The following is a 26,241-nucleotide window of genomic DNA, read 5'->3' as shown; positions in this document are numbered from 1 at the left end:
TGTCAGGGTCACCTTTGAGTCTGCAGGTGACTAGTATGAGCCACAGCCCGCCCTCAGCCCCCAGAGTGCAGCACCTTTGGCCATGAACTCAGTGATGATGTAGATGGGTTCCTCTGTGACTACCGCGTGCAGCTTCACCAGCTTGTCATGCTGCAGAGTCTTCATCAGGTTGGCCTCTGCCAGGAAGGCCTCCACAGACATGCTCCCTGGCTTCATCGTCTTCACGGCCACCTTGGTATGCTTGTTGTAGGTGGCTGGAACAGGAGAGGGGACAGGTGGTCAGAACCCTCTGCTCCTTCCCCCAGCCCTGGAAGGCCCAGCCACAGACCTGCTTCCTCTGGGACACCTTCCCTGCTCCTCTCAGCCCTCAGAGAGGGAAAAGGAGATGCAGGCTTCGGCCTTGGAAAGATGTAGGTCAGAAGTCTGGTTCACCACTTCCTAGCTCTGTGCCCTTGGGCAAGTCACTTAACTTCTCTGAACTGTGATTTCCTCATCTGCAAAGTGGAAATGATCAGCACTGCCTTTCCAGAAACTATTGTAGGAATTAAAGAATAACCTCAAAACATCACTCAGATTGTTACCTGCGTGCACACACATGCACACACACACCACCTTTGTTTGTCACTTACTGATATACACACATACCATCTCTGCTTAAAATATTTTAATCTTAACACTGCCCTCAATGAAATGACCAGTCTCACCATGGTCCACAAGGCCCTGTAGGATTTGGCCTCACCCACCTTGCCAGCCTCATCCACCAAACTCCCCCTTGCCTTTTGTGCACCAGTCAGCCTGCCTATTAATCAATCTCAAGCACCCAGATCCTGCTCCTAGCACAGGGACTCAACCCAACCCACCCCTGGTTCATCTTGTTGCTCTTGTAAATCTCTTAATTATTTTTGCTTCCATTTTTGCCTTGGCTGCCAGGAAACTTAAATCTAGATTTGGGGTCTTCCTGTAGTGAGAAGCTAAGGCCTAATATAATATAATATAATTATATAATATTTTTACATAATATATAATTATTTACATAATTATATAATATTTTTGGTTTTCCAACCTTATCACTCAGATCCATTTTGCATGCTTCACTATACTTTCTTTGCCACATTCTCTTATTCAATGCTTGGCACACAGCAAGGTCTTAGTAAATGTAGTTGAAACGAGTGGATTTTAAACAGATTTTTTCTGGCTGAATTGTTTGCATCTCTGTAAATTGTCTTCGCTCCCATGTGAAACATGGTGGAATGCATCAGGCCCTGGGCCAGGCACTGCATCTCCCCCACATTCTGCAAAGCAGGCATCATTGTTCTCAAGTTATTAGGAGCAGGACAGCAGGGGTGGCCCGTGCCTTTTGGGTACCCCACAATGCCCTAGCGTGGTCCTGGGTACATGACGGGTGCTCAGAGCTGCTTACTCATCTGTTGCCAACATCAACTTGCCTGGAAATCTCCAAACTACATTTCCCTACTCTTAGTTTTCTTCATCCTAAGAGGTCTCTGATTATCTCAACCAAACTGGTGGGCCACCCCAGCTCCATACAAGGGAGAAGGAGCAGATCCCTCACCCAGGACTCCTCCTTCCCAGAAGGAAGATCTGGAGCCCAACAAGCCTGGCCTCAAAGGCAAATCAGTGTTTGCATAGCAGGACAATGTGGTTACTATCAGAGGAATTGCTCCTTTATGGTTATTCAAATCTCCCCTTCTACCCTGGGTGGCATCCCCACTTTGCCTCAGGCTGTTCCTGAAAGCAAAGACCTCCCTCATCCCATCCTCCCACCACCCTCTGGCCCTGGGTCCTTACCCATCCACACTTCCCCAAACTGCCCAGCTCCGAGTTTCTTCTCCAGCTTGAGAGATTCCCGGGGGATCTCCCAGGCATCTTTCTCCCATGGCTTCTGGGGCTTGGAGGACACGCAGGGCACTGTCAGCTTCTGGCAGAGTCCATCACTCCCCTCTGGAACAGAGCTCCTGGTCAGTCGAGGGCAGCCAACCAGAGGCTTCCTCTCGGAGGCCTCCCTGCCCCGTCCACTGCCTGGGGCCAATGTTCCAATGGATTGCCACCACTGGGGACAAGAGCACAGAGCATGATGACATGCCACCTCAACCCTCCTGCTCAATAGGCCTAAGACTTCAGGAAAATCAAAGCAACTCTTTGGGGTGGGTCAGGAAGAGCTCAGCAGGCTCCAGAGGCTGCAGCGCACCTCACCCTTCACTAGGATTCCGGGGAGACAGGTCCCCACCCTAGTTATGATGCATCCTGGGCAGGACTCACTCTTGTAGTGGGCCACCAGCTCCTGCAGGCTATTGAAGGTGCTCCGTGGGGAGATGTAGAAGCCTCCGCTGTCCAGGGTCCGGATCTTGTAATGTTTCACCGAGTCCCTGTGCTGGGGGTCGTAGTCTCGCACAGACAAAGAGTAGCTTCCTGTAATGGCCGGAGGGAAACCCCTCAGTTGTGGGATCTCAGAGCCCTGCCACCTCATGTCAGCATCCTGACACCTGCTCCTGGCACCCCTGAAAGGCCCCTGCTGGCACCGTGTGAGCCCCCAGGCAGCGGGGACAGGGTAATAGTGGGTTGTGGAGTCCAGCTGTCCGGGCTCTCGTCCAGCCTCCTCCATGTCCAGCTGTGAGGCTCTGAACTAGTGATTCTGTCACCACTTTGTGCCTCGACTTCCTTATCTGTATGATGGGCTTGGTCAGCATATCTCCGTATCTCCTCACATTACCTGATGATTAAAAGAAGTAATGCTCTAAAGCACTCAGAGTGTGAACACTCAAGCAAATGTTGGCCTCAATCAGCGTCTTCATTATCTCGATCTATCTATCATCTGTTGCAAAGGCCAACACACCACATCAGATCCGCAAATAGGTTACTCAGAAACAATGGAACAAACAAAAAGATCTGCAGCAACAACAAAATGCGGTCTGATTCTGGAAATGTAAACAACAAAATGTCAACAGTAGTGGTGGTAGGCTGAATTAATGGCCCCCCCAAATGGCCGTGTCCTCATCGCTGGCACTTAGGACTTTGTTAGCTTACACGGTTAAAGGACTTGGGGGATGTAATCCCGTTAAGGGTCTGGAGATGGGGAGGTTATTGTGGATTGTCCAGGTGGGCCTGATGGAATCACAAGGGTCCTTATAAGAGGAGGTGGGAAGGTCAAAGTCAATAGGAGGGGACAGCCCGGGTGGCTCAGCAGTTTAGCACCGCTTTCAGCCCAGGGCATGATCCTGGAGACCTGGGATTGAGTCCCACGTCGGGTTCCCTGCATGGAGCCTACTTCTCCCTCTGCCTGTGTCTCTGCCGCTCTCTCTCTCTCTCTCTCTCATTAATAAATAAATAAATCTTTAAAAAAAAAGTCAATAGGAGGATAGGTGAAGATGGAAACACAAGGTTAGAGGGATGTGAAAAAGGGGCCATGAGCCAAGGAATGCCGGTGGCCTCTAAAGCTGACGAAGGCAAGGAATCGGATTATTTCCTGAAGCCTCTAGAAGGAACCAGCTCTTTGGACACCTTGACTTGAGCCTAGTGAGATTTCAGACTTCTGATCTCCAGAACGTAAGATAATAAATTTATCTTGTTCTAAGCCATGAAGTTTGTGGTAATTTGATAGCAGCAATAAGCATGTAATGTGTATGACATCACATAGATCAGAAACACACAAGTCTTTTAGTGGGGGACCATGCTTCTGCCATTTGCAAGCTGTGTGTCCTTGGGCAAGCTATTAGCCTCTCTGGCTCTCAGTTTGCTCTGTGTGCAATGTATGCTCTATGTCACAGGCTTTTGGGGAGGCTTAAATTGTTGCATGGATAACAAATGACCATACATGCCAGCCACTGTTCTAAGAACTTCAACCACATAAACTGAGTGCATATGAATAGTGATCACTCTAATGAATTATAATTATATGAATATAATGAATTATGTTATTCATTATAATGAATTAATAACCCCACAAGGTAGACATTTTAGATCACCATCATTTTACAGGCAAGGAGACCGAGGTCCAAGCAGATAAGCTAACTCACTTGCAGTCATGCAGTTGCGAAGTGGCAGAGTCAGGATTCAAACCCAGGAAGCTGGCTCCGGGCCCCACTCTTTGCCACTCTGCTTGGCCAAGATGAGGCTGGCTTGGCTGACACTAGATGGGGTGGGGAGGAACCCAAGAAGCTCTGGGATGGGATTCAGGGCACTTGTGGTGCCAGTTTTATTAAATTGGCTCTACTGGCCCCTCTGCTCTACTTCTAAGGAGCTGTGAGAGTGAACCAGGCTGACTTTCCTGCCCTGCAGGTCTGGGGGGGGTGGGGTGGGGGGAGTGGGGGTCTGCGTTTCTTTGGCTTCCCTGTCCCTATCTGCAGGATGGACCAGCCTAGTCAACCCCCCAGCTATCCTGGGAGTAGCTGGAGAGTAGAAGCCGGGGCCTGTGTGTACAGCTTTGTCTTTTTGCCCTATTTCCCTTGCCCTGAGGCTTGAAAGGGGACTTGTTGGGTGGGAGCAAATAAAGTCTAAATATTCACTGGCTTGAAACATTGGTTGTGAGTGGCATTATCTTATCACGTTCAGGCTTGGTCAATTCGGGTATCTAGGGGTAGAGTAGAAGGCCACACAGATGCCTTTGATGGACGTCCGCAAGACTGTTTGCTCAGGGTACTGTGAGGTCACACTTTATACAATTTACTTGATTGATTGGAAGCAAGCAGCTTTGAGACTAAATGTATTAGAAAAGATGCACTCCATGTGTGAAGTCCGAAATCCCAAGACTCCTTATTGACATCCTTTCCTTTGGGAAAATTAGCCTCAACTGATGCGAGTTTGAGTTATGTTATGTTTGGGGGGTACTGTTCTTGCTTCCTGTGCACCAACTTGGCAGAAAGCCACCTTCCCAGCACAGGAATTTCAGGAAATAGTTTGCCAACATCAAAACATCCAAAAAACATCAAAAGAGCCAGTTGAAGCAGAGTCTTCCAGGAGGCTGGCCTGGGGCTCTTCTTGCCGCCTGGTCTACCCTCTCCTTATGGGAGGAGGGAGATCAGGTTTGCGGACAAGATCTATTGTGATGAGTATTTTAAGTAATACAAGCTACTGAAGATCAAACTTCAACAGAATATTAGTTTTGGGGGTCCATGACCCCTTGGGCCTGCTTCCAGGGACCCAGCCAGGAACTACAGAGGCTGAGAAGACCCAAACCAGGCTCCAGCAAAGGGCAGGAGAAAACTTGACTGTCTGGTGCCTGGGGGAGTCACTCAGCACCCCCCTGCCCCAGGGCATTTACAGAGGGAGAGTGGTGGCCAGTCATGCTCAGGGTACCCCTGCAGGGCAGGGCAGGGTGGGGAGGGCTGGCGTCACCTTTGGTGGTCTCGCTGTCCCGAATCATGAAGGAGCCCAACACGTTGCCGGGGGCCAGGAGTTGGCGCTCTGCATCCTTCCGGCTGATGCCCTTGAAGAACCACCTGGTGGAAAGGGGCAGGAGTAGCATGTGAACCCAGGGTAGGCGGTCCTGGCACGGAGATACCAAGAACCTGGCTTCCCGCAGCATGGATTTTCCCACAAGATCCTTTGGGAAAAAGAACCATTCTTTTGATATCAAAACAGACATTTTACCAAGAGTGAAGCCAGTTTGCTGAGATGGAAACTTATGCAGTTTGGGGAGCTTTCTTTAAGAAAAATACCAAAATACCAAAGGAAAGAGGTCCCCCAAAACTCTTTGAAAAGAAAAGGAAAAACTTTTTTTCGAAAAAAAGAACACAGTATTACAAATACAAAATGCCCATGGGTCATTCCAATGCCACCCAATGTGAAGTATATGGTGATGGATAGAAAAACTGGTAAGATAGGGCAGCCTGGGTGGCTCAGCGGTTTAGCGTTGCCTTCAGCCCAGGGCGTGATCCTGGAGACCCGGGATCGAGTCCCACATCAGGCTCCCTGCATGGAGCCTGCTTCTCCCTCTGCATGTGTCTCTGCCTCTCTCTCTCTCTCTCTGTATCTCTCACGAATAAATAAATAAAATCTTTAAAAAAGAAAAACTGGTAAGATAGAGCAGTCTTAACCAACTGTGGTCAAAATCTTGCTTTTGCAAATTTCACAGGCGCACATGACCATCCTCTCAGGGTCTCAGGTCCATGTGAGTGGGGAGGCTGAGGTTCGTAAACTTTACAATGTATCCTCTTCTGTGTGTGCAAAGTTGGATATAAAGTCAACATGAATTTTCACGCTAAAATGTGAGGTTTCAAAGAATTTTATACTTGGGGCCATATCCTTGGACCTTTTTGTTTTTCTCTCTGGATATTTGGGATATTGAGTGGAAAAAGTCCAAGCAGCAGCATCAATAGGAGTCAAATCCATTCCTATCCTCAGCTGGGTGAGGAGTAGTTTGTGTGCTGTAATGGAAAAACGTTCCAGACCCAAGGTCAGCTAGCCTTGCATCTGCCACAGATCTGCTGTGTGACTTTGAGCAAGTCGCTTTCCCTCTCTGGGCCTCTGCTTCCTCTGTATCAACTGGGGAAGAAAGACAGCTAACATTCATCAAGTTCTTGTTATCTACCCAACAACTACATGGAAATCATGGTCCTGATTATCCCCATTTTATAGATGAGGAAGCTGAGGAAAGGAGAGAGCAAGTTACTTGACTGGCGTCATAACAGCTGGTAAGTGGTGGAGGCAAGATTCAACTTCAGGCAGTCTAACTCTGGAGCCCACACTCTTAGTCACCATGTGACACTGCCTACTTGCCTTCTTTGCTTTCATCTGTGAACTGCGTCGTGCTGTGTGAAATATTCAAGCAATGTAACAGGGTACCTGGTAAGAACCATCTTCCTGGCAATCCCACCCTTGGGAAGTTATCTCAGGGATCTTGCATAAGGAAGAAATGACAGATACACCGGAGAGTCACTATAGCCCAAGACTGGAAGCGGTTTCAGTGACCGCTAGTTGGGGACGATAGGACATCTACATGATGGACACTGCAGCTGTAGAAGGAAGGACGCCACTTAGGTGCTTCATGTAAAATCTGGACAGAAGGTGCGGAATGCCATGTGTAGTATCTGCTACTGGTGTAAAATAAAGGGAGATACATGTATTTTCTCACACAAGTATGAAGCATTTGGGAAGACTCATAAGGAACTGGTTGCCTCTAGGGAGAAGTGGCTAGGTGGGGACAGGGTGGAAGGAAGACTTTTCACTCTTTATTCTATATCCTTCCCCACCCTTTGCATTTTGAAACATTTGAAGTATTGTCTATTTCAAGGAGGGGGAGAACATAAGATCCCCACCCCCCTGCCCCGGCTTCCCAATGCCCTGACTCCCCTCCCCAAAGGCACCCTCTCTGTTGGTGGTTTCTTGATGCAGACACAAGAACCTGTGAGTGCATTCTGCAAGCCTGATATGTCTATATTCATGTCAGTGGTTCTCCAGGTGAGTCCCTGGACCTGTAGCAGCCTCCCCTGAGAACTTATTAGAAATGCAAATTCTGAATCAGACAGTTGCAGAGCAGGGCTCAGAAATCAGCCTTTTAACCAGCCCTCCAGGTGATGCTGACGCACTCAAGTCTGAGAACCACCATTTAGGTTATCCCCTTTTGTTCTCAAATGATAACCCATCATACATGTTGTCTGTACCCTGCCTTTTGCACACAGCAAGTTTGTCGCCTTTGGGGAGTACCATCCAGATGGCGCCTCCTCTCAGGCTGCGGGGAGAGGTGTGGTGCAAGGATTCTGTGTGTGTTGAGATCCTGGAATCTGGGAGCAGAGCCCTGGGGTGGCCCCAGACACAAGGGTCAGTGGTAGGACAGGGGAGACTTTTCACAGCACTTTGTGTACCCTGTGCACTAAGAAGGGCATGACTGTAAGATGGGAAAAGCCCAAACATTTTCATTTTTAATTAGGTCGGCATTTCAAACCCTCAATACCATCTAGCCATACCATCTAGCCGGAGGGAGGAGGCAGGGGATATAAAACTCTAGGGACTGCCATGTCTTAACTTTTTGAATGGCTGGCTCTGAATGAGACCTGTCGTCGCCCTGCAGCATGGCCATTGTTTTACTTGCCACTCACCACCATGCTGTGAGCCTCTCCAGGGAGGAACCCTGTCTGAGTCACCTCGTGTCCCTAGAACAGGGCTGCTGGATGCTCAACAAATGTCTGTTGGATGGTGGGATGGATGCACACACGCCGTATAACTGTGTCTTCAGAGTCAAGCTAGACATGGAGAAGAACCTGCAGCCTAGCCCTCTGGGTTACAGGGAGCTCTATGAGGGCTGGGGTGTGCTGTGTCTTTTTGGTTCTTGCAGCTGCCTCTCGGGCACTGGTGCCATGCAGGCACATATTTACACTGAACCAAATGAGGGATGACTGACCAGGTGCGGGCAGCCTTGCCTCTCAGAAGTCCCTCTTTGGCATGACTTCAGTCAACAAGTATTTATTGAGCACCTACTGCATGCCAGCCTGTGCTGAGGATACATTTGCAGACAGACAAGGTCTCTGTCCTCAAATGCTCCCATCTAGTGGGGGAGGCAGACAGTGAACATGTGAGCAACCACAGAAACAAGATTGCTTTTGCTAGCGAGAAGTGTGCAGAAGGGAATAAAACAGGTCTCCCTGGGAGGCAGAGTCCCAGAGGGGATCTGCTTTAGACAGCGTGGTCGAGGAAGGCCTCTTTGAGACCTGAAGGGTGAGAAGGAGCCAGGCAAGTAGAGATCCCTAGGAAGAGTGTGTCAGGCAGGGGAGATAGTAAGTGCAAAAGCCCCGAGGCAGGAACAAACCTGATTTTGCTCATACTTCCTTCTGTAGGGCAAGAAAAATGGAATACTTACTCCTCTGTCTCCAGAGAGTCAACGCGGGCGACGTAGTTGCTTGGGATGTAGCCTTCTTTCCGGGTGGCCAGTGATCGAGCCTTCCACCACTCCCCAGACCTGAGGACAGGAAGTGAGCAAAGGAGTCAGGGAGCAGAGAGATTCCACTGGTTCTTCTTGGGTCCCCCAGCCTTGGCCTAGGATACCCCCAAACCCCAGGAAGCTGATAGGGTAAAGGGCAGGGTCACCACTGCCTGGGCCCCCAGCATGCACTCCACAGTTAGGGTAGGGATCTTTACCACAGTCCCCACTGTGCATCTGAGGGTCTAGAATCAAGCCTGGTTCCTGCATTCACAGCCCACAGCCCTAGGTCCCTGGCCCCACTCTTTCCCCCTGGACTTGCAGGGGTCCGTACTTAGGGCATGGGGCCCTGTGCCCATGGAAGACTCATTGTGGGCCAAGAGCCACAGGGAGTGGTCTGACCAAGCATAACCACTCCCATTCTTGAGCTCCAGCACACAATGACACTACACCCACTGATGGTGAAGAATATAGGGGACTGGAGGTAGCAAACTCAGATCCAGAGATTTCTGAATGCAAAGGTATCTCAGCAGGGTCTGGTCCATACACCTGTAGCTTAATTACAGGAGCCTGAGAAAGGCTTCCCTGAAAAAGCACTTTCACCGGTTCATTGTTGCCTGGATGTACACCACTAGTAAGCACACAAGCTCCTTCGTGTACTTACTCTTATCCAGGTTAACCAAACCCTTCATCCTCTATTATTATCAGGTTTTTATCAGCCATTATACTCCCTAATATAAGATAGCTCAGGTTCTTTACTGAAACACAAAAGAGAGCATGATTGAGTATTGGAGGTAGCTATGCCTTAGAAGTGGGATAGAGAGACTCACTCTTCCAGGACCACCATCTGATCTCCCTTCTGGAAACTGAGGTCTTCATGGTGAATGGCCTCATAATCATACAGGGCGATCACAATTATGTCATCAGGACCTGTTGGAAGAGAGATACATGGGATGGTGAGGCTTTATCTGAGCACTACCACAACCCTGAGTGTTTCCTATCCCAACAACTGGCACCCAGCCCTGGACCCACTGACATGTCTGTCTCATGGTATAAGTCCTAGACAGTGTAATAGAAACAAAATAGTTTGCACAAAATACTTTGGGAGCAAGTTAAAGGGTTTGCAAGGGTGGTTTTGACTGTTTGGGATTTTTGCCTTAAACTCTGAGAACCCAACCTAATCCTCTACTTAACACAAGACTCCACCACATATTTGTCAGATACATACCTTCCTTGGACCCTGGTAGGTTGTCGTTACTGTGATCAGGACGCTGTGGGGAAGAAATGAGAGAAGGGGATGAATCTGATACTGTGTGGGGAGCTACAGAAGGTCTGTGTCAAAAAGGATACCCAAGAGTATCTCATCCCAGCTCTGTGTATCAAGGGAGGAAGACCCAAGAGGGTTGGGGATATATGGGAGGTCACAGCGCACATCAGGGGCACCATAAGGATCCAGGTGTCTTGGGTTGTAGCTTTGGCCTTGGACATCCTGGGGGACACTGGCTTGTCTCCCTCCTTGACATATGGAGAAGGGGTTGGTCCAGATCAGTGTTTTCTAAGATATGTTTGAAGAAACTGTAGGTCTACCAACACATCCCATGCATAAAGGCTCCATTATGTGTATGAAAGGATCTAAGTGTTCATCCAGAGGGGAACTGGCTTCTTTCCCTTGGCACCCTCACCATGGTGCTCTAAACAGCCCTCAGGGAGATGGAACTTCATTCTATGCTCAACTAGGTCTTAAAAATACATTGTTGAGTGAACAAAGCTAGTTCTTCTGAATGAGAAACATGATATATTTATAGAGATCATGTACACACACATACATTCGGTGGACATATACTGTATATGTGTGAGTGTAAATTCTTGGAAACAAGTTTGCAAGGATCCACACTGACACCACAAGAGTTGATGCCTCTGGGGAGGGATGTGATACCACTGGGGAGGGGGACATAGGTCAGAAGAAACTGTAGCTTTAACTGTTATTTATGATTTTTCTTTTTCAAGGGCAATGTGTTTGTGTCTCACACAACTAAACTTAGAAAAACAAGTGTGGGAAACTATGACAGGTATTCTTTTTAAGGGGAGACCCATAAAGCCCATCAAGATTCACAAAGCTTTGAGGACTCCCACAGGGAAGGAGCCTGTTTTGCCCCATGTTTTGTAAACTGATTTGGCCTGGGAACCCTTTCTCTGAAGAACACTTACTAACTTACCACTGAACTAATGCCCTGTAGGAGAACAACAAATGACTGATAATAGCATCCCTTAAGTCTGATGCTCAGGAGACAACCAAAAACTAGTGGGAGAAAACTCCCTGCCCTCCATTGGTGCCAAGCTAGAAGGCCTCAGAGAGCCTGAAGCCCTAACCATAGAGAGGGCCCAGGGCCACGCAGGTTAGGAAAGAACAGATCTGGGAGTGACTTAGGGCTTAGGATGTCAGTTCAGGACGTCACTGGAGTGAGAAGCTCATATAATCGGGAGGTATTAATAGAGGTCAAGTGTCAGAGGGAGGGAGGTGACTATTCCACTATTCCCTTATTCCATGAATTAGTCCTGTTCTAGATACCATGCCTGGAGAAGGGCAAGCAGAATGGAAGGTGGGCAGGAAGCCAAGTCATGTGAAAAATGATTTAGAAGGAATGGGTGGTTTGGGGTAAGGTCTTTGCCTTCATTCTCAACTGGTTGTCATAGGGCAAAGGGACTGTTTGTATTTGGTACAGGGCTAAGGGGTAGGTTTGGGAACAAGGCATAAGCATTATGAGGCAAGAGGCTTCCCTTCCATCTGAGGAAGAACTTTCTGAGGGCCTGCCCCAGGAAGGAGTACACCCTTGCCCCTTGAGGCAGCAAGCAGAGGCTATGTTTCCCTAGATGAGCTCAGATAAGGGCATGGACTGCAGGATTCCAGAGAGAGCCCCGGCCTTGGGGTTAGAAAGACCTGGCTCTGCTGTTCCCAGCTGTGTGACTCCCAGAAGGCATTTCCCTTCTTTGAGTCCTAGTGGCTTTAAAGTGCCATACGTCCTGCCTCTCAGTTTTTTCTACTAATGATATAGAAGAAACACCTTACCCCAGTGCCTCAAACATGGCAGGTGGTCCAAGAATGGTAAGATTATTACAACCGTTCCTGCTGCTACAGTACCATCACCACCTTCACTAGTTCTGTTACTGTTAACACCACTGTTCGTTCTATTGCCACTCTTGTATCACTCTCACAACTACAGGACAAGTAGTACCACTGCCGTGACAACTATGGCTCCCATTATCACCACTAGTACTGCCCTGACTACTTTCCTCATTAACATTTGGCTTCCGCCTAGTTTTTCCTGCTCCATCCACTGGTACTTTGGAGCTTGCACTGCCAGGTTTGACTCCTGCCCCTACCCCTTACAATCCATGGCCTTCGGCAAATTATTAAGCTCCGGGTCTCACCTGTATAATAAGAGTCATGACCTAGGATTACTGTGAGGCTTTAAGATGTTAATAACCATACAGCATTTAGGTCAGCACTTGGTGCCTCATAAGCCCTGCATATGCAGAAGATAAGTAAGCAAATAGCCTCTACTAGTATGACCACTTCTCTTATTTACTGCATCTGCGCTTGCCACTATATTCCCACTGGTCTTGCTGTTACAATGTTGTTATGGTTATTGCTATGGCACTGATATTATCATTACTATCATTACTTCAACTGCTGCTGTTACTGGTCAGGTCACTGACTCTTCTCTGCACTGCTCATGCTACCACCCAGGCTTGGGGCCTCTGCTGTGCCCACTGGGACCTGGTCCCTGAAGCCGAGGCTGAGGGGCCAAGAAGGCCTGGACAGCTGGACAAGGAGGAGTGATGTCATTGCCCTAGGTCCTTGGTGCAGACTTGTCCCAGAGAGTTAGGGCACTGCTGGTGAAGAGTCAGCTCCATGTCACCCCAAACATACCCTGCTGACCCTCAGGAAAACAGGAGACTGTTAGGGCAATTTGGGACGGCATGGGGCAGTCCTTCAGGCTACTGACCCCCCTTTTCTTCCCCCACTCACCCGCTTGTTTGCAGATGTGGGATCTGGCACATACACAGGGCTGTGTGAGTTGGCGCTGGGCTCAGTTTTTGAGACCTTGCCTCTGTCCTGGAGAAACTTGGACTTCATACACCCCATCCTGCATCAGAGAGAAGGGAAGTGAGCCTGGTTTGCCCCGAGCCCCATACAGGGGAGTCTTGGATGCTGGATTCCAGGCCGCCTGCCCTCAGGCTGGCTCCCTTTCCCCTACCCTGTCTCCCCCCCACCCCCCAACCCATTGCCCCTGCCAGCTGCATTCAGTCCCACCCTTGCCACATAGAGCCCACTCTGCCCTTGCCACTGTTGGGCTTCCCCACGTCCATGTCTGCCACATACCCACACAGAGTTGGCAAGTTGTCATAGGATCATGCTACCAAGGACCTCTGCAATGGGGAGTTTATTCAGAGAATAAGTCATGAGGATCATCATCATTCAGCATGCAGAGCCTTAGAGCAGCATGGGTGGTAGGCACCACAGGTTCTGGGATTAGAAAACCTTGAGCTGACACTTGGCCCCTCCACCCATCAACACCTCATTCATCACTCTCCCTGCTCCCCAGTCTCAGTTCCTCATCAGCAAAGTGGAGATGGTAATGATACCACATATTCTCGAGGTATTGGAAGGATGAGAAAACATGTAGGTGGGGAAATACTTAGCAGAGCATGGGACTCAGAGCAAACATTATAGTGAAACTATACTATTATTATATAATATATTACCATTTTATATTAAATGACCAAGATGAGATCACATAATATGGCTGAGTCTAGCTAAATAATAGTCAAGGCATCATATTCCTTGTATCATTTTATAACTGCCTTATAATAGTTTCTTTCCTCCCTCCCTCTCTCCTTTTCTTTCTTCCTTCTTTCTCTCATTAGTTTATTTGGTTATTCATTCCTTTGTTTGCTAAGGAAACATTTATTGAGCACTCTTCTAAACGATGAATAAGACAGGCAAGTTCTTTCCCTTAAGTAGCTCACTCTGGAGGTGAATGGGAGACAGACAATAAACAGGTAAACAAATATGTAACAGGATAAATTTAGTCAGTGAAAAGTGTGAGGACAATTAAGGATGTGATAGGAAACAGTGCAGGGCTTTTTTAGACAGGGTGATTGGGGAAGCCTTTTCTGAGGAGGTGATGTCAGACCTGGGACCTGAGCGGTACAAAGCAGCCAGTCATGTAACACTGTGAGGGAACAGTGTTACAGGCAGAGGGAACAGCAAGTGCAAAAGCTCTGAGGCTAGAATGTGCTTGGAGAGAATGAGGTACTAAAAGGAGGCCATTGTGGCTGGAGATCATAGGCAGGGAAGAGGAGTGCAGTTTGGGATAAGATTGCCACATCTTTTTCAGCCAGTGAGGAATCTGGGTTTGATTCTAAAGATGTTGAGAAACCATGGGAAGTTTTAAGCAGGAGAATAATAGGATTCATTTGCATTTCAAATAATGGCTGCTGGGTGGAGTATGGACTCCAGGAGGCAGGGCAGGGAACCCTGTCCACTGCAGGAGTCCAGGCATGAGCTGATGGTGGCCTGGCCCCCGGGTGGGGGTGGGGGGGTGACTGTCAAGGAGGTAAGCAATGGACAGATTTGGGGGAACATTTTGGAAGTAAATCTGACAGACTTTGCTGATGGGTTCACAAAATTTAAAGATAAAAGTCAAACTTCAGAGTCAAAACTTAATTGCAAAAGTGGCAGAAATGTTTTATTTCTTCTTTCAAAATGCCCACATGTATTTGCTGAGAAGATGAGCCATAAGCAGTCACATGAGAGAGTAATTGTTTTCCTTGGCTCTACACAATTGCAATTCTCCTCTAAAGCAGTGAGAACTCAGTTATACTTATCTTGTTAAAATAAACACATGTTTGTGGTTTAAGGGGAAAAAAAATCCATATTCCTGGCTTAGGGGAGTTACTTTTTTAAAAAAGATTCTTTTATTCACAAGGATGTTTTTGTCTGTCCTTGTGGGAATTGGCAACAATTTACTACTTCAAGACTTAGGCGGTTTCTGCTTCATTTGCCTGTTGTGAATAAAATAAAGAACTTGTTCAGGCTCCCAGAGTGCTGGATCATTAATTTGAAAAATTATCACAATTAATCACTGCTTTATAATGTACTTATATGCATTTAAAACACCTCTCTTTGACTTGTGATAAATATGTATTACAGTTCTGGAAATAAAACAGCATATTGTGTGGTTCTATATGGCATACAATCATATTACATTTCATATTTTTCGATTACATAAGAGTGTTCTGGGAAGAACACTGCTGTGTGATGCAGGGCAGTGCTTCTGCTTCTCTGAGCACCTACTGAGTATCATTTATACCAGCAATTTACATATTCGAGATAGCTACAGGGTCCTGAACATCGGGTCTCAGCGGTTCTCATATTCGTGCATGATCCGAGGCCACCTCTGAGAAAGGATGGTGGGCTTCTACCCCACAGGGTGGTGGTGAGCACTGAATGAGTTGATAAATGTAAAGATTCCTGGCACACAGCAAGCACTATAGAAATGTTAACCATAACCAGTTCTGTTTACTAGCAAACGTGGACCTACCCTGGAAGATAAAGCAGATACAGGTTGTAATTCCTCCAAATCACAAACTTAGAGATACGGCAACACTTAAGAAGTTAACTTTCTATTTTTATTTTATATTTTTAAATTTTTTTAAGTAAGTCTGGAGTCTAATGTAGGGCTTGAACTCCGAACCCTGAGATCAAGACTTGAGCAGCGGCACAGTGGCGCAGCAGTTTAGCGCCTGTCTTTGGCCCAGGGCGTGATCCTGGAGACCGGGGATCGAATCCCACGTCAGGCTCCCAGTGCATGGAGCCTGCTTCTCCCTCTGCCTATGTCTCTGCCTCTCTCTCTCTCTCTGTGATGACTATCATAAATAAATAAAAATTAAAAAAAAAAAAGACTTGAGCTGAGACTGAGTCACATGCTTAACTGACTGAGCCACCCAGGCACCCTAAGAAGTTAACTTTTTAAAATAAGGGGTTCCCATCAGATCAATTTTTGCACAATAAAATGATTTTTTAAAAGTTACATACTGGCAGGATTCAAATTTGCATAAAATGCAACAGTCCCCCTAAACCAGGAGAACTATTCTACTGCTTGGCATAGAGTGACCTCAGACATACTCATTTTTGTGATCACCAGACCTGGAAATGTAATGGGAGCCATGTATATAATTTAAAATTTTCTACAGCCATATTTTTCCAGGTAAAAAGAAACAAGCGAATTAATCTTAAGATAAATTTATTTTCCCTTACGTGTCAAAAATTATTAACATGTAATCAATATAAAATTCTCATCAGTCAATAGCGTGTGTGACTCTTGATCTTGGGGTCGTGAGTTCAAGCCCCAGGTTGGGTTGAGAGCCTACTTAAAAATAAAAATACATTTATTTATTTATTTATTTATTTAAAGTAAAAAATATTATCAATGAGATACTTTATACTTATTTTTTGCACACTAAGTCTTCCAATCCCAGTGTGTAAGTTACACACGTATATAGCACATCTCTGTTAGGACTTGCCATGTTTCAGGTGCTCAATAGGTACCTGTGAGGAAGGGGAGTTGGGGGAGGGGGTAAACTGACTGATGGACATTAAGGAGGGCACGTGATGTAATGAGCACTGGATAGTGTATAAGACTAATGAATCACTGAACTCTACCTCTGAAACCGATAATATATTATATGTTAATTAATTGAATCTAAATTTTTAAAAAATAGCCACCTGTGGCTCAAAGCTACTGAGTGTAACAGTGTAGATACAGAACATTTCCATCATGAGCAGAGGCTTGTTCTACTCACGTCTGTGTCCCTCAGAGCTTGGCTTAGTACCTCCCTGGCACATAGTAGGAGCATAATTCATAATTAGTGAATAAACTCATGCCCAGAGTCTGTCATCAGTTCAAAGTGAAAGCATCAGGACGTGGTTTCTGCTCCAGGGACTGAGTTGAGAAGGGAAGACTGAACATACAGAATGATATTCTAAAGCTGCATACAAAGAAGCTGTTACAGATGGGCAAGGACCGTAATTCCAGGAAGTACAGTAATTTTTTGACAGAAAAAAAAATATTTTGTGAACACTAAATTCAAACGGGAATTCATTATGTGACTCCTTGTCTAAAGGTTACTGAAGAACACAATGGACAATTTCTCCAGCTATGACTTGGCAGCTGAGTCTGCAGTATGTTGACAAGTTGGTTCCCAAATAGATGACGCTACTGTTTGGGTGGGTCTGTGGGCCATGGGATGGGAGGGGGTGAGGAGAGGATGAGGGAAAAGGTTATATAGCCAAGGCTCTCTCTGCAGGATGGGACTGCAGAGGCCTTGTGACACAAGGCCTTAGTGAGCTTAGAAATGTGAGCTTAGAAATGTAACAGAGCACCTGGCTACTGTGTGTGACAGTGTGAGGACCAGCGGCAGCATCACACAGGAGCTGTTAGAAATGCAGAATCGGGTGGCTCAATGGTTTAGCACCACCTTCAGCCCAGGGCCTGATCCTGGAGCCACGGAATCGAGTCCCATGTCAGACTCCTTGCATGGCACCTGCTTCTCCCTCTGCCTGTGTCTCTGCTTCTCTCTCTCCTCTCTGTGTATTCTCAGAAATAAATAAATAAAATCTTAAAAAAAATGCAGAATCATAGTCCTCCATCCATCAATCAGAATGTGCATTTCAACAAGGCCCAGATGATTTGTGTGATTAGTTGAGAAGCAGTCATCACCTTTTGCTCTGGCTTCCTCAGCATCTATCCCTCTTCTGATAACAGCACCTGGATTTTCCTTGAAAAACTAGCCTTTTCCCACTCAATGCAAGGCATTTCAGGAGGCTAATCCCTCCCTTGCTTTCAGGGATTGACAACTTGATACAGGTCTGGCCAACCAGAGAATTCCACATCCCCCTGACAACTAACAGTGGCTAATTCAATTATACATATGTATGTGATTCTAACTGAGGCAATCAGAACTGGCTTTGGGCTTTTACTGAAAAAATTAGGAAAAAGGCACTCTATTTATGTAAGGATTGCTGATGTAAATGTGGGGAACCAGAGCTCTTGGGACTCATTCTGACATCACAAAGAAAGAGACTGTCTTAGTGTAAAGCCATCATAGAGGCCGGCAGAGCTGAGTGATGGAGACAGAGTGATTGCTGAAGACATGTATGAACACCTGGATCCAGCTATGTCTGAAACTTGACAATCTCAGGATTTTTCCAGTTTATGAACAAATAAATTCTCAATTTTGTCTAAGATAGTTCGAATCGTATTTTTACTGCTCACATCCAAATGCTTCTTGGATATCCCTGGGCTATAATCTGGATCGAATGAACCAGAGGCTCTGGGGATGAGGGCCTGGAATTTGCATTTCTAACAATTCTTCAGGAGATTCTTACACACACCGAAATATGAGATCCTTCAATGTAGTGGAGTAAGGGCTGAACTGGGTGTCAGAATAACTTGCGTTTGGATCCTCGTTCTGCCAGTGACTGGCCATGTGACCTTAGGTAGGTCGCTTCCCCTAGTTTCATGTTCTGCTCTGTAAAATAGAAAGCCCTTGCTTCTTAGGCTTGGCCTGAGGTCCTGTGTGACATGGTTGTGAAAAGTTTTTAAAAACCTCTGAACACATGATTCTTATCTAACGGGGTTTAAAACCAGGCTCCGGGGCAGCCAGGGTGGCTCAGCGGTTTAGCGCCACCTTCAGTCCAGGGCGTGATCCTGGAATCCCCGGATCAAATCCCACATGGGGCTCCCTGCATGGAGCGTGCTTCTCCCTCTGCCTGTGTCTCTGCCTCTCTCTCTGTGTCTCTCATGAATAAATAAAATCTTAAAAAAAATAAAAATAAATAAAACCAGGCTCTGAGAGCAGAAGTTGCCTGGCTGGCCCCAGACTAACTTAGAACTGCTGACCCCTGGCAAAGATACTTCCTCAGGTCACTGCCAAACTCCTGGAAACTGAAAACTCGCTCCTTGCCCCCTCTGCTTCTGAAGGCGTTACATGAGAGGGCAATGAGAAATGTCAGTTTGCTTGCCCTGGGTGCTTCCCACGGTCACCATGCGGGCTGTGGAGCCTCAGAGACTCCTCCTACATGCTCAGACTGAAGCCCCAAGGGGAGAGGCCAGGGCGCTGCCTGGGCATTCTGTGAAGTGAGCAGAAGATGGTTTTAAATACCCCAGGTCCCTCACCTCCACCTCCTGCCCATGCTCCTAACAGGAGCTTTTAGGCTCAAGCAGAGGCCTGTGAGGGCTGAGGCTGAGGAGCCCCGGATTCTGGTTTCACCTGTGCCACAAACTCTCTGTGTGAGCTCAGGCAAGTCCCAACCTCTCTCTGGGCCTCAGTTTCTCCAATATGAAGTGATATGTTAGATGATAAGTTCTCTGAAGAGGACAGCTATAGCTCTTTCCTGCATAGTCTCTGCTACCCCTTCTTCTGAGAACAGCACCCCAGTCTTCCTTTGGGAACCATCTCTCCCCTACCCTCATCTCATGGATTGGGGTAGAGCTGACTTCAACCTCTGGTTGTCGGTGTGTGTGTGTGGGTGTCTGTGACCAAGTCTGGCTGATCAGAGTTGCAGTAACAGAAGCAGAGGTGGACATGTGACATTGAGAGTCATCCATCGGCCTTTGCCTGGAAAAGAGTTGCAAAGCAGAGCCAAGAAATGGAGAAACACAGATTCCCAAGCCCTTGAATGCAGCCCTTCCTGAAGTGGATGTGTTCATGGACTTCCCAATAATCTCCCTCTTCTGCTTGGGCCAGTTTAAGTTGGATTTCTGCCCCCTCAAACCTCAGAGTGCTGCCCTGTTCAGAGGAAACTCTTATAAGGGGTTGCAACTCATACTTAAGTGTAAATGGTTATGGCAAAGACTTCATAGATAGCAGGTTTTGATGGATGAGAAGAGGGCATTAGATCTATTAGAATAGGTGAGAATGTATGGAATATGGACCCCAAGAAGTTGATGGCACGGACACCATGTCTAGAAAGTGCCTGGCATGTTTTTGGCCCTCCATATACACTTGTGGAGTAAATACACTGTGTTCAACTTTCTATAGGCCTGACCATATTTGATTGAAGTCAGCAGGATCAGAACGAGGAATCCATTTTACAGAGGGTGACATGGAGATCCAGGGCAGAAAGGTTTCCCAGATGGTCAGTGACAGGTAGAACGACAGCCCAGCTCTCTTGCCTCTCATCGTCCACTGGAGCCAGCCCCAGAGGCTGCAGTGGGGAACTGCAGAACGAGGATGAGGAACCCAAACAGGACGTTAGGGAAGGCAGACGTCTAGGGGCCCAGGGCTCAAGACTGTCCAATTAGAGGAACTTTCCCTCCTCAGAGCAGCTCAGCCATGAGGTGGGGAAAAGTTTGCCCCCATCAGGGACAACTTCCTAAAGAGTTTCCAAGCGTGCAAGGCCATATGGATCCCACTCCCATGGTTCCCTATTTTCTCAATGAGCCACCTAACCCTCCAAGTGACTATTATCCCTTGTGGACATGAGGGTCACCTCGGCTCCTCATGTCTCCCCTTCTCTGACCCTCAGCTAATTTTTTATCAAAGAGCTCAAAATTTGGACTTTGCAAACAGGAAGAGGTTGGAGAGACCTTTGTTACACCGGTGGAGCAGCAGCCTCAGAAAGGATGAGCATTGTGCCCTGGTTTACACAATAGCAAGTGACAGAGCAACATGCTGAAGAGGAACTCAGGGCCTCTGGTCATTCACCTGACTTGGCCAGAGGGCTGGCTCTGAGATGCATTTATTTTATTACTTGTTCTAAACATGTAGTAAACTCCTAGCATGTCCATTGTTACCTCTGGGTCACCTGTTCAAGTCTGGATTCAAGAGCAATTGTGAACCTCCTCAGGATAATTTTATCTCTAAGGTAAGCAGGGGGCAGGCAGGTTTGAAAACTATAGGATGGGATTTGATGTCACAAAGAGCTGGGTTTGAATCCCCACTCTGTCTCTTATAGATCAGCAACCCTTTTAAGATATAAATCAGGTAGGGCAGCCCTGGTGGCTCAGCGGTTTAGCGCTGCCTTTGGTCCAGGGCCTGATCCTGGAGACGTGGGATCGAGTCCCACGTTGGGCTCCCTGCGTGGAGCCTGCTCCTCCCTCTGTCTGTCTGTCTCTCTCTGTCTCTCATGAATAAATAAATAAAAATCTGTAAAAAAAAAAAAATTAAAAAAAGATACAAATCAGGTAATGCCCCTCCTCTGCCCAACAACTCTGCTCAACAACTCCTGGGGATCTCATCTTACTTGGAATAAAAGCCCAAGTCCCCTCTGTGGCTGACAAGGCTCCAGGATCTGGGCTCCCCCCAACCTTGCAGTCCTGTCATTCTCCCTGATGCTTCCTTTGAGCCACACTAGCCTCTTGCTATTCCTCAATTCATCAACCATGTTTCCACTTCAGGGCCAGCGCACATGCTACTTTCTAGAATGTTCTTCACCCAAAAAACTTCTTTCATATCACCCAAATCTCTTTGCTGATCTCACTTGTTCAAAGAGGCCTTGTCTCATCACCCTGATTAAGAATAGGAACACCCGCCCCCAAATCCCATCACTTTCTAACCCTTCCCAGCTGCCTTCTATATGGCTGTAACCAGCAGCTGATGTGGCAGCCATGAAGATGAGCCTATCATCTTCTGCAGAGAGCGGAATGGATCAATGGCCCCAACTGCTGTGCTTTAAAGTCCCATTGTCATGGGCTGTTCCCAGCCAATGATGGAGTGTGTCAGGGATGCTGAGGCAGGCCATGCTAGGGGGACCTCTGACAGAAGGCTGTGGCTAAGGGCTCCTCAACAGCCTTGCCAAGCCTTCCTTGGAATTGCACTGGAGACTAAGACAATTCTACCCCTCTTTCCTTTCTTCCTTCCTTCTTTCTTTCCTTCCTTCCCTTCTTCCCATTCATTTGGAGTCCAACATGCCCTGCCATTTACTGGTTTTCCTAGCCTCTCCTAGTTTCTCCCACATGCATTCCTGCTAATATATTTCTTGCATATTTAATCTCTGAGATGAGAGTCTTCTTCTTAAAGGACCTAGACTAATACACTAACGTATTACCTAAGGATCTGTTTATCATCTGTCACCTGGAGAATGTAAGACACACGAGGGTAGTGATTGTTTTGTGCACTGCTGCATCTCAGTGTATAAAATGAGGACACAATAGGTGCTCAATAAATTCTTGAATAATTGAATGAAGTCTCCTTCTTGGGTGCCCTGTTTTTTCCCATTGAAACCAGTTACAAAAGTTTGTCTAAACTGAAAAGGGATATTCGTGTTTGTTTATCTCTGCTTGGAGAGGAATGAAGCCCCTCCTTGACTAGAACTGAGTGGAGGTTGCCCTCTTCAGACAGGACATGGTGGCTAATTCCCCTCCCCCCCTGCCCCGGGGGCAACTTTTAACTCTAACTTCCCATCCTGCTCCAAAGTCAGCTGTCCCCAATCTGCCCCCACAAATAGAAACCTCGAAGCCACAATAACGCATGCTCTGACCCTTTTACAGCTGCTTTTTTATAGTTGACAGAGTCTCAGTTTCTTTTCTGTTTTGGAGGTATGTATTTTTTTAAATTTTTTAAAAAGATTTTATTTATTTATTCATGATAGACACAGAGAGAAACAGGCAGAGATACAGGCAGAGGGAGAAGCAGGCTCCATGCCAGGAGCCCAATGTGGGACTCGGTCCCGGGACTCCAGGATCACGCCCTAGGCCAAAGGCAGGCGCCAAACTGCTGAGCCACCCAGGGATCCCCCTGTATTTTGTTTTTAAAATTACCTTCCATCATGTGGTAAAACAGCACATCGTCCTTATTAAAAATGAAAACGTTACAGATAAATCTAAGGTACTTTTGGATTACTCCCTTTACAGGCTGTCCATGGCCACCACTTTCCCCCCACAGCCACCTCTGCCTCTGCATTTACGCACAAGCCTCTGGGCTCAGGGGTATCTGTCGATGTGCCACCCCATCACTCTGTGCTTTACCGTTTCAGAGCACTCCTGCTGGCAGCACATGTATTTCCCTCCCTAAAAGATTTCTCTATGGCCACTGGCACCTGCTCTGCCCGTGAGCTTGGCAAGTGGAAGTGCTAGAGAAACAGCATCTCCCAGGAGCAGCCTTCGACCGGTGACTGACAGGAGCAGGTGGATAAATACCCCAGGTCCCTCACCTCCTGCGCATGCTCACTGGCTTCCGGGGCTCCCCGCAGAACTGACCTCCTGGTGCCCACAGAAGTGACTGGCATGATAACACACCTTTAATGACTGCCTTCTCTTCTGTCTCACTTCCCCACTCTCCTCCCAGGGGTTTCTGGGATCCTCTCCTAAATAGACAAAATAGTAATTGCACATGGCCCCTTTCCTAGGGTCTGCTTCTAAGGAAACTCACACTAAGATTCATAGGAAACTCACATAAGATACATATGTACATAGATACATATTTTCCACAGAAAATATGGAGTATCGTTTTTTTCCGTGTTGGCATCAAAGGATTTTTACTACATGACTTGGGGGGTAGTATCCTTATTTCCATTTTTCAGATAAGGAATCTGAGATTCAGAGAGTGAGGGGATTTCCCAAACGTATTACAGCTCCTTTGAGGCAATGTGGGCACTCAGACGCTGGTCTCCTGGGCTCCTGGGCTCTGGCAGAGGTTTGGGAAGGTCTCCTATGCACTTGGCTGCACCTAAGTCTCCCAGGCCAAAGGATTTCAGGGTGACATTGTGAACTTCAGTGGGTGTCTCAGGGTAGTATTAGGAATGCAGGCCCCAATGCACTGCCATCTGGAGCATTGCAGCAACATGCATAGGGTGCAGCATGTGTGGCCATCGGCACCAGCCAAGAACAAGGGCACATCTTATATTGGAGCAAGGGTTTCTTCTGCATCATTACCCGTGTCCCTGGAGGTACACTAAAACTCCCAGCCCTGGGATGGAGGAAACTGGAAAAATGAGGTGGGGATCAAAGTACAGTAGGGGTTGTTTAGAAAGATGGAGGCTAAGAGAGATTGTACCACTAACATGCTGTGTAACTTCGGGAAAGCTACTCACCTCTCTGGACCTGATATTCCTTTTTGATAAAAAGGGAGGCAAAATTGGGGTGAAAGACTTGAAAAGTCAAATGGCTATAGGGGCCTATAGGGACACCCACATGAGGAAAGTGATCCAAGGGAGGGTGGTGCAAACCGACAGCTCAGGGATAGTGAACAGGGTAAGCCCTACGTGGCTTAATCAGTGCTGCCATGAGTAATAGCAGAGAGGATGAGAGACAGAGTCTCTAGTCTCACTATTGCCAACTCGGTTTTTTGAAAGACAGAAATCCAGGGTGCCTGGATGGCTCAGTCGTATGAGCCTCAGAGAAACTTGGAATGTAGGAATGTAGGAAGTATCTCCCTTGCCTGAGATACTTCAACACACAGGTATATTTCAGTTGGCTCCGTGTTGTGATTCTTTTTAATTAGTTGCCAACTTTCAATATCAAAAGAACCCCCACCAATCTGGATTTCTCTCTTTTTTTTTTTTTAAAGATTTTATTTATTCACGAGAGACACACAGAGAGGCAGAGACATAGGCTCCTGCAGAGAGCCTGATTCTCTGAGGCCCTACTAGTAGTGCCAGGCACCTACTATGTGTTAATGATACAGTGGTTTAGGAGACTGACACGTCTTTGCCCTTACTTTCTAGAAGAGTTTAAAGTGCAAGATCTGGCTGCAGACAATTTTCTCCTCACTCTCAGGGGTAAGGGCCCCCAGCGAGCAGCCTGATGGGGGTGAGATAAAGGTCCATGCTTCCCATACCCACTAGATTACTATAATGATAGTAATTTTTTAAAAAAGGAAAACAAGCGTTGGGAAAGATGTGGAGAAATTGGAATCCTTCTACATGGCTAATGGGAATGTAAAATGGTGCAAAACAATCTGGCAATTCCTCAAAAAGTTAAACATGGAATTCCTGTACGACTCAGTGATTCCATTTCTAGGTATATACCTAAGAAATTGAAAACAGGTTCTCAAACAAATACCTGTAGGCACATGCTTACAGTGGCACTATTCATAATAGCCAGAAGGTGGAAACAACCCAAATTTCCATCTACAGATGAATACATAAGCAAATTGTGGTATATACATACAATGAAATATTATCCAGCCATAAAAAGAACTGAAATACCAATACATGCTATAACTCGGGTGAACTTTGGGCTGGAATGGGAGTGATTGCTTTAATGGGATCAGTGCTTCGAGATGAAACTATTTGAGGACCATACAGAGGTGGTGGTTGCACAACTCTGTGAATGTACTAAATGCCACTGAATTGTTAAGATGGCTACATTTATAATGCTATGCCAATTTCAACTCAAAAAAATTTACAAATTGAAAACTACATAAAAGTGCTTTCCTAGCATGGTTAAATTATAGTGCATCCAAACAGTGGAATAATATGTAGCCATTAAGAATATCCAAGGATAGGGACACCTGAGTGGCTCAGCGGTTGAGCGTGTGCCTGCAGCTCAGGGTGTAATCCTGGAGACCTGGGATCAAGTCCAACATTGGGCTCCCTGCATGGAGTCTGCTTCTCCCTCTGCCTATGTCTCTGGCTCTCTCTCTGTGTGTCTCATGAATAAATAAATAAATAAAATCTTTAAAAAAATGTCCAAGGATATTTTGGGGCACCTGGCTGGCTCAGTTGGAGGATCATGCAGCTCTTGATCTCAGGGTCATGAGTTCGAGCCCCACGTTGGGTGTAAAGATTACTTAAATACATAAATAAACTTAAAAAATAAATTGACAATTAAAAAAATCCTAGGAGATTTTAATGACATAGATAAATGTTTATAATATAGGGCTAAGCAAAGAAGTAGGATGAAAATTGTATACCACAGCAGTTTACTGATTACGTTAAATAAGAAGCACACAGAAAAGAAGACTACACAAAAGTAAACTAAAATATCTGTTATCCAAAAAACTTTTTTAAAAAGATTTTATTTATTTATTCATGAGACACACAGAGAGAGAGAGAGAGAGAGATAGGCAGAGACACAGGCAGAGGGAGAAGCAGGCTCCATGCAGGGAGCCTGACATGGGACCCGATCCCAGGTCTCCAGGATCACGGCCCGGGCTGAAGGCAGCGCTAAACCACTGAGCCACCCTGGGCTGCCCCAAAAAACTTTAAAAAGGAGTCATTCTTCCATTGTTTGAGTTTTTACCAAGTGTCAGGCAAATGAAGATCTTTGCTCTCCTGCAGTGGAAAACAGACCTGGAACAGGGGGCCTGGGAGGTCAGCAGAGCCAGACTCTCTGTCGTCTCTGATCCAGACTACCTGGGTG

At 46.8% G+C, this 26,241-nt stretch overlaps 1 protein-coding gene across 3 annotated transcripts in view; it reads right to left on the bottom strand.

Moving 5' to 3' along the window:
* The window catches only part of HCK (HCK proto-oncogene, Src family tyrosine kinase), a 40,013-nt gene that overhangs the window by 11,640 nt on the left and 2,132 nt on the right, over positions 1-26,241 (bottom strand). For 2 of the 3 annotated variants that reach the window (XM_077872673.1, XM_077872671.1), the window contains exons 2-9: positions 12,900-13,017; positions 10,098-10,140; positions 9,700-9,799; positions 8,810-8,908; positions 5,350-5,453; positions 2,278-2,427; positions 1,807-1,959; positions 75-254 (exon numbers count right to left, since the gene is read on the bottom strand). In XM_077872673.1, coding sequence (XP_077728799.1) covers positions 75-254; positions 1,807-1,959; positions 2,278-2,427; positions 5,350-5,453; positions 8,810-8,908; positions 9,700-9,799; positions 10,098-10,140; positions 12,900-13,016 — 946 coding nt within the window. In that variant the 5' untranslated portion in view covers position 13,017. The remainder of the gene's footprint in view (positions 1-74; positions 255-1,806; positions 1,960-2,277; positions 2,428-5,349; positions 5,454-8,809; positions 8,909-9,699; positions 9,800-10,097; positions 10,141-12,899; positions 13,018-26,241) is intronic. The other variant, XM_077872670.1, reaches the window with a different exon arrangement.

The sequence above is a fragment of the Canis aureus genome, chromosome 26 (genome assembly GCF_053574225.1).
Source record: "Canis aureus isolate CA01 chromosome 26, VMU_Caureus_v.1.0, whole genome shotgun sequence".
NCBI lineage: Eukaryota > Metazoa > Chordata > Mammalia > Carnivora > Canidae > Canis > Canis aureus.
The sequence above is the reverse complement of the archived record's forward strand: the minus strand, read 5'-3'. Positions and strand labels throughout refer to the sequence as shown.